The 8,657-nt window shown below is 47.0% G+C and overlaps 1 protein-coding gene across 1 annotated transcript; it reads left to right on the forward strand.

The window, feature by feature from the left end:
* The first annotated feature begins 1,246 nt into the window (after positions 1 to 1,246).
* LOC120712831 (calcium-dependent protein kinase 5) lies at positions 1,247 to 6,626 on the forward strand. Its single transcript, XM_039998726.1, has 7 exons — positions 1,247 to 2,357; positions 2,888 to 3,031; positions 3,228 to 3,380; positions 3,544 to 3,659; positions 4,062 to 4,229; positions 5,128 to 5,352; positions 6,143 to 6,626. The coding sequence occupies exons 1-7, from the start codon at positions 1,592 to 1,594 to the stop codon at positions 6,263 to 6,265; spliced, it is 1,695 nt and encodes a 564-aa protein (XP_039854660.1). The 5' UTR covers positions 1,247 to 1,591; the 3' UTR covers positions 6,266 to 6,626.
* Positions 6,627 to 8,657: the final 2,031 nt, after the last annotated feature.

Here is an 8,657-nt window from a genome sequence, read left to right on the forward strand (position 1 = left end):
GCACAGCAAGGCTGCGCGGGCTTTCTAGTTAGTACTAGTTTAGTGCTGCTACTACTAGTAAAGCGCTAAAGCAGCAGGAGAAGCAATGATGGCCGATAAGCTTTGTGGGTTGAAACGGATCCCATCCTCATCCGGTGACGATCAGCTCCCCCACGACCACGATTGCATCCATAGCGTGTGAGCCGTCGAGAGTCATGCACCACCACCACCGGCCCAGCCAGTCGCCTCTTTCCCAGCGCCCATCATTTCCACTCCACTCCACTCCACTTTGGCACTCGCCCCTCCAGGCCCCAGCGCCAGCGGGCAGGCGTCGTACTACCTCCGTCTCAAAATATAAACATGTGTTAACTTTTGCTGATCATATTTGGCCATTTGTTTTATTCAAAAAATTTATAAAAATATTATTTATTTTGTTATAACATGTTTTATCATCGTATATATTTGAAGTATATCTTAATTATTTTTATTTTTTCTCAAATTTTTTAAATAAAATGAATAGTTAAATATGATCAGCAGAAGTCAAAACTACTTATATTTTGGGACGGAGGTAGTACTGGCTGTGGCTGCAGTTGGCCTCCTCGAGCGGACCAAGCCGAAACTGCCGATCGGGGGCCATGCTCATGTGGCGCCCGCATGTCAGCCGCACACAGGATGCCAGCGAGCGCGCCCTGATCCCGCGCCGCCGCACGTTGCCCCGTAGCAGCAGCTTGCGGTGCGCACGGTTGGCCTTGTGGAGTTGTGGTCCTCGCCTCCGACGAGTCCGTCCGATCTTACTGGTCTGTTCAACAACACTTGGACTAAAAAAGCCTCCAAAGTCGCTGCTGCTGGTGCCTAGTAGATCTTCTTCTAGCGGTTACTGAAAAAGACAAGTGCTAAACTAAAAAATAGAGAGGTTTTGCAAAAATTGCAATGCTCCACACGACAAGGTAGCTGCCTAGTTGCCCAATGCCCACGTGATGATCCACACGACAAGGTAGAATTCTTGTATAAACCTTTTGTTTGTTTATGGAAATAACGTCACTCAACGAAGGAGCCAAATGAGGGAAACCTTAGCGCAAAAGAAATCAAAAGAAGCCGGAAAACGTTTTCAGTGGCAGCAACGCTCGAAAGAAAAAGAGAGCCGACCAAAACCTTTCCGGCACGACTGGACGATGTATTCTGATTTGTTTCAGCAGCGGCAGCTGCGCTGACAGTGGCGAATAGTATATCCTGTCCCGATCCAACAGGAGCAGCGCCGGCCAGAGGAGACGCCGCGCGACCGCCGCAAAGCTGCCTTCGCTTCGCTTTCCTCGCGGCGTGACCGCGAAGTCGCCGTGGCCGTGATCCCTCCCTCCCTCTCCACTCCATCCAGGGCTCATCAAGCGCGCAAGCCCCCGCCGCGCTCTCTTATCCCCTCCCCCGCGCCGGCATCCGCCGCCGATTCGCACCCGGGGCGAGCGCGCCCCTTCCCGCACATCCGATTCCGCCTCCGTTCGCCCGCCGCCTGCCCGCGCGTCCCGTTCCAGCGCCGCGCCGCGGCTTCCCCGCCTGGGCACCGGAGAGGCCGTGAGGTACATGCGCGAGGGGTCGCCGCGCCCGCGCCCGGGGTGTGATGGGCAACACGTGCGGCGTCACGCTGAGATCCAAGTACTTCGCCAGCTTCCGCGGCGGCGCGTCGCAGCGGCACGACGCGGCGGGGTACGCCCCCGTCGCCACCTCCGCCGCGGCGGCCGGTGACCCCGCGCCGCACGGGAACGGGAAGCGGGCCGCGCGCCCGACCGAGGCGGGGGCGGGGGCGGCGGCGGACGGGTCCGCGCCGCCCCCCGCACCCGGCATGCGGCGCGGGGTGCCGGCCCCCGCGGAGCTCACGGCCAACGTGCTCGGCCACCCGACCCCGAGCCTCCGCGACCACTACGCGCTGGGACGCAAGCTCGGCCAGGGCCAGTTCGGCACCACCTACCTCTGCACGGACCTCGCCACGGGCGTGGACTACGCCTGCAAGTCCATCGCCAAGCGGAAGCTCATCACCAAGGAGGACGTCAAGGACGTGCGCCGCGAGATCCAGATTATGCACCACCTCGCGGGACACCGGAACGTCGTCGCCATCAAGGGCGCGTACGAGGACCAGCAGTACGTCCACATCGTCATGGAGCTCTGCGCGGGAGGGGAGCTCTTCGACCGCATCATACAGCGAGGGCACTACAGCGAGCGCAAGGCGGCGGAGCTTACGCGCATCATCGTTGGTGTCGTCGAGGCGTGTCACTCGCTCGGGGTCATGCACAGGGATCTCAAGCCCGAGAACTTCTTGCTCGCCAACAAGGATGACGACATGTCCCTCAAGGCTATCGACTTCGGCCTCTCGGTTTTCTTCAAGCCTGGTGAGTCACTGTGGGTTGTTGTGTCCCTTGCGCTTGTTTTGTCATGACGCTAATTGGTGAAATATTGATATGGTCTGCATTGACTTAGTGCTAGACATGTGTGATATATGCTTTAGTTTAGTACTGCAAACTGGATCGTGGAAAAAGGAGATTCTATTTGGGAATAACACTACTGTTAAGGGAATGATGCGCTTACTGTTTCAGGAGAATCATGACTATTTTGTTATTGAGATTACTGACACACAAAAATATTAAAGATAGCATTGAAAGGGGGAAGCATTACTGGAAAAAACCTTATTCAAGATAACGTTACTGAACTGAATGGCAAAATGTTATGGCAATTATTTTATATCTGAGGGTAAGTTTTGATGGCATTCAAATGGCCTTGTCATTTGTTTCCTTGAGACGTCATTCTAGTATGTAAAGACAGCCAATACGAAATGCATACATTTGATTAGGATGTTGATGTTCTCATTTCAATGGTGCACTCCTTTAACCATATTTCCCTTCATTTTTTTGTTTATTTTTAGGTCAAATTTTTACCGATGTTGTGGGGAGCCCTTACTACGTAGCTCCAGAAGTGCTGCGCAAACGGTATGGACCAGAGGCTGATGTGTGGACAGCTGGAGTAATTCTTTACATACTTCTAAGTGGCGTACCACCATTTTGGGCAGGTACTGGTTCAGCTTTATTTTCTTAATATCCTAAGTTAAACGTTTATTGTTGATTTGTAGTCTGTCGAAGGACCCCCACAATGCTTTTGACCCAGATATTGGCATTCTATTGACTCTCGATGCCAACCCATAGTCATTTTCTAATGGAGAGATCATTTTCTCTTCTGGACTGATTTTCTAAATGTACTTGTTGCAGAGACACAGCAAGGAATATTTGATGCTGTTTTAAAAGGTGTAATTGATTTTGATTCGGATCCCTGGCCTGTAATATCTGAGAGCGCAAAGGATCTTATAAGAAGAATGTTGAATCCTCGCCCAGCAGAGCGCTTGACAGCACATGAAGTTCTATGTTAGTTTCACCTGTACAGAGCTTCTTTCTTCCCTTTTCTCTACAAATTTTGTTGGTTTGTTGAACAAAGTGTTCTGCTGTACATTTATTTAATGCCTAACATTGGTATCTGAATTACATGTGCAACTGTTTGGATATCAAATCCCAATTTTCTTGTGCTCAGCTCATCCGTGGATTTGTGACCGTGGAGTTGCTCCTGATCGGCCTCTTGATCCTGCTGTCCTCTCCCGCATTAAACAGTTCTCGGCAATGAATAAGTTGAAGAAGATGGCTTTGCAGGTGAGTTCATTTTTTTTGTTGGATTATACAGTCTCATTGATTATAGTATGTAACAATGCTTGATGCTGAATAATAGTGAAGTTCCTGTTATTTGTGTTGTGAAGTCCAGTGTTTCTAATGGATTAGATGTACATTTCATTACTTTGATTGAGATTACGTAAGGCTATCTATTATGCTGGTGGATCAAGAGTACTAATATTTCTGGTAATGGCCCAAGTTATTAGTATTCTTGATATATGTTCAGTTATATTATATGGTGGTGGTAGCGGCCCAAGTTATTAGTATTCTTGATATATATGTTCAGTTATATTATATAGTGGCATCGTTCTCATGTTCCTGCATTCTATTGGAGCACCTGTGCTGAGTTTTCTGCTAATAAAGGATTTGTATTTGTTCTACTAGGTAATTGCTGAGAGCCTTTCGGAGGAGGAAATTGCAGGGCTGAAGGAAATGTTCATGGCAATGGACACAGATAACAGTGGTGCAATTACATATGATGAACTGAAAGAAGGATTAAGAAAATATGGTTCCACACTAAAGGATACTGAAATTCGCGATCTCATGGAGGCGGTAAGTGATCAATTCTCTCTAGTACTTATTTTTGGATTTCCGAGCTGCTATGAGAGGCTTTAGTTTGTTAAAAGAAAAGGACCTTCCATAAAGCTTCAGCCAGTTGTTTTTTCTTGCACGTCTACAATGAGAATGTGTAGCACAGTGGTAGGGTTGCAGTTGGGTGACTCCCAGTTCTTGCAAAAAAAAGGTCACGCTGTGCTATTTTCTGTAGCCGGGGTTCGTGACCTTTTCTCAACCAGTCAACCCTGTGGAAGAGAAAATTCTGCTACCTTTCAGTCAATACCTTGTGGGAGGTCTTAACCCCAGAGGTCGAGTTTTTTTTTCTTGCACGTGTACAATGAGGCATTAATATTTTCATTGGCGTGTTTATGACCAGTATTCTTCGATGTGTGATTTTATTCACTTGAGTGAAATATAGCCTGTAACTAGGATTAGGAAATCTGATATGCCATGATTGCTATGCTTTATTAGTGTTATAAGGTGCTCTCTATATTTGCCAGAGCTAGGAATGTTTTGGATAGATCTCTCTTGATAGAAAGCTAATGCATCTGACTGATCTCCAGAATTTTGATATTGCTTTTTTTTTTCTCTCATTTTGATGTTTAGGGTATTCCACACCTAAATATTTTTTTATCATCGATGTTTTTATAAAAAAATCTGACGAATATTTTCTTATACGTTATAGCCATTTTCGGTTTTGTGTGTCCCCTTAAGTCAGTACAGTCTCCATATTGAAGGTAGGAGTTATGATGTACGAATTTTAGCTTGGATACTTTTTTACAAATCTAAGTGGGAGTCACCACTTGGGTTTGATATTTAGAATCAGTCATAAACAGTGAAGTAACGTACTACTTGACAACTGCTTACATTTTTTTGTTTTATTTGAATCTTTCAGGCAGATATAGACAACAGTGGGACCATTGATTATATAGAATTCATTGCTGCTACATTGCACCTCAATAAACTGGAGCGCGAGGAACATCTGGTGGCAGCCTTTTCATATTTTGACAAAGATGGCAGTGGTTACATTACAGTGGATGAGCTTCAGCAAGCTTGCAAAGAGCATAACATGCCAGCTGCTTTTCTTGATGACGTCATTAAAGAAGCTGACCAGGATAATGTAAGTGTACTGGTCTTCGTACATTAACTTCACATTAGATTGAAATTATATTTTAGTTAAAAATGCATGAAGGATCCATTGAGTCCTATTTTATTATCTTTTTAAAGAAAAAAAATGTTGTGTCTGTAGCCATCCTTGGACAAGAATGCTCTCTGATTGATATATCGAACTGATATGTGCCTGAGCTGCATTGTGTAAATTCTTTCAGGAAAAAATATCATCTGAACGCTTGTTGATTGATATAAACGTGATCTGAAGATGTGTTTGTTTACTGTTGCAGAACTATAAATTCCCATGCCGCCAAAGGACCTCTAGCTGACTTGGTTAGGGGAACCCAGCGGCACTCCTCAGGTCCTGAGTTCGACTCCCTGTGGGAGCGAATTTCAGGTTGAGGTTAAAAAAATCTCCTCGCCTGCCCCATGTCCAAAGCACGTGTATGGTCCGGCCTAACTCACAAGGCGACGGACCCCGTGTACGGGTGGGTGCAGGGGTTCGGGGGTTTTCTCGGCCTGTGTGAGAAGGTTTTCTTCTTAATACAATACAGTGGGGGAGGTCTTTCCCCCCACAGGTCGAGTTTTTTATAAATTCCCATGCCCATTGATATATCATATATGTGGTATTTCTTCAGTGTGTTGTTAAAGCAAAATGTTTACAGCTTCTGCTTGATGTGTATAACTTGTTACATCACCTTGTACAGTGATCTTTTTTTTTTCCTGAAAAGTTGGTGATCGTTTTGTGATACAGCATATGACAGTGACCTTGACACCCTTGTTCTGTTTTTGTTAATCAGGATGGCCGCATTGATTATGGGGAATTTGTTGCCATGATGACAAAGGGTAATATGGGAGTTGGGAGAAGAACAATGAGAAATAGCTTGAACATAAGCATGAGAGACGCTCCTGGTGACCTCTGAAGTCTGAAGAGAACATCCAAGAAGTGCGGCCGCACAGGCTGCAGCCTGCGGAGGGCTTCCTGCAGTGCGACACGGACTCTGCCTACAAATTTTTTATTGCTATTTGTTGTAGCAATTGTAGGTGTGTGTTTCAGGAATTCAGGGTACTGTTGGGTTACCCCTGTTATTACCTCGGTGAAATGTGTGAAAAATTACCACGCATTAGTTCGGTTGCAAATGTTCATATAAGCTGTTGCCCTTCCACTAATCACGAGTCGTCATCATCTGGACTCGGAGCAGGTCCGTAACATAACACCAAAAAATGTCTCTACCTGTAACCGTGGATATTCGAAGTTCTGATATGAATAGGAGGAATTTGCAAGCTGGTTTATGAACATGTAATTCCTAATTTGCTTCAATTGTTTTATCATGAGATGCAATGTGTCAAGGCTGACATGGTTATTCTGCAACTCGAAATATTCAGTGAATCAGCAATGCTCACAAGTGAATTGAGTGCTTCATTCACAAGTTTGTTGAAATCCATGGCAGGCTTCTTTTAAAAAAAAACAAAACACGGCAGGTGACAGTTACCTCATCTTCGACTATTTATTCAGCTGGTTGCCTATGGTCGACGATGCAGCATTCTGCTACCCCGGCGAGGAAGCATGGGAGAGGCCTACTGCGGCCATGCGTAGCCCAACCGACGAGGTCGCAGGAGAGTTAGGGAGGTTGAGGCTTGACCAGGGGCGAAGCCAGAACAAAATGCCACCAGGGTCAGCAGGTTTCTTGTTGAAATTTAACTAGTGTCTAACACTGTGAAAATCAGTTGGGTATAAAGGATATGTGGAAATTGCCGGGGTCGGCCGACCCCTACGCCACCACGTAGCTCCGCCCCTAGGCTTGACAGAGGCAAGGCCCAAGCCAGTATTTTGGAAGGGGCCTAACGCGGGAAGAGGCGGCGCTAACAGATGTAACTGGAGTTGTCGCGGGAGCGGTGCAGGCAGCCGCCGGCTGTAGCGAGCCGTGAGGGATGAGCGGCAGGGGCGATCGATCAGAGGCGCCGGCGTTAGGGTTGGGAGCTAGCTGATAGAAGGAGGTCAGCGTCGGCGTGAGCACCGGAATAGGCGAGACGATGGTGGGCGGGAGACGGGCGGCGACAGTCCGAGCTTTTTGCCGATTTAACAATTCAAAACATTGCGCTTCTCAGATTTATTACCATCGCAAACAATCAGCGGAGCCGTACATAACTTTCACAATTTACCCCCAAATATATGCAAATAACCCCTTGATTCGGATCTCGATACTAAACGCGATACGAATACTCCCTATGTTTTTACATGCAAATACTAACTTCCTAATTCGGATCACAAATTATATCCAAATATATACAAATACCCCCTATGTTTTTACAAACAACCCCTTGGTAACTATAATGTCCAAGACGACGGGAAACGTAGCCCCATGCAGTGCATGCACTCGTTTAGCTCGCCATCGCCATCGCCATCGCAAGACGCCAAGACGCCACCCCTCGCGAGTGGATTTTTTTTTATTTTTAACCCTTTTTTATTAATATTTTAAATTTAACCCGTCTAGAGTTATATTTTCACTCCATAGCCCGTTTGGCCGCGCCACGCGCAACGGCGCGACAATTAACTTCTGTCGTGCCAGTGCATGTGGCGCGACAGTTGGGCCACGCTGGCGGCCCGAGCAAGCGCTGCGCCAGAGGGGCGCTGACGTGGCTTCCCTGTCGCGCCACATGTGGTGGCGCGACAAGAGCCTGCCGCGCCAGGTGGGATGACACGACAAGCCCATTTACCTAGGCCCGCGCCAGCCCCCTTCTCCCCCTCCCCGCCACTCTTTCCCTCAGACGCCGAAGCCAGCGCCGCCTTGTTGCTCGCCCCCCCATCCCCCTCAAATTTGGCGTTTGGGGGGGGGGGGGGTTTGAAAAGTGGGGGGGGGAAATGCTCAGGCCCCTCCCCCGAAGGTATTGCCCTCCTTCTCCCTTCGATTTACCGTGTACATTGGTAGATATTAGTTGTTGTTGTTGATTAGGGTTTGCTTATTGATTTGAAGATAGTTGTTGTAGATGGTAGTATTCTCTTGATTGGATGTTTTGCTTATACTCAGATGAATCTCTGTTCCCAAATTTAACGAGAGGAGTGACTTGCATGTTCCAAATACTACATTTGTTAGGGTTAGATAGTGGCAATGAGATATTAGTTTGAGTAATGGATAATAGGCTACATACAAGTACTTTTGTAGATGATTTAATTCCATGAGTATGATAGAGAACGTTTTGGTTTTTTGTATTTTGTAGATGGACCGTTTAGTTCGAATTTTTCATGGTGGTTCGGTTAATGAACATAGAGAGTTTGAGAATATGCTTGAGGACGTGCAAGTGTTTGATAGGCCT

Source organism: Panicum virgatum, chromosome 1K (assembly GCF_016808335.1).
Source record: "Panicum virgatum strain AP13 chromosome 1K, P.virgatum_v5, whole genome shotgun sequence".
Taxonomy (NCBI): Eukaryota; Viridiplantae; Streptophyta; class Magnoliopsida; order Poales; family Poaceae; genus Panicum; species Panicum virgatum.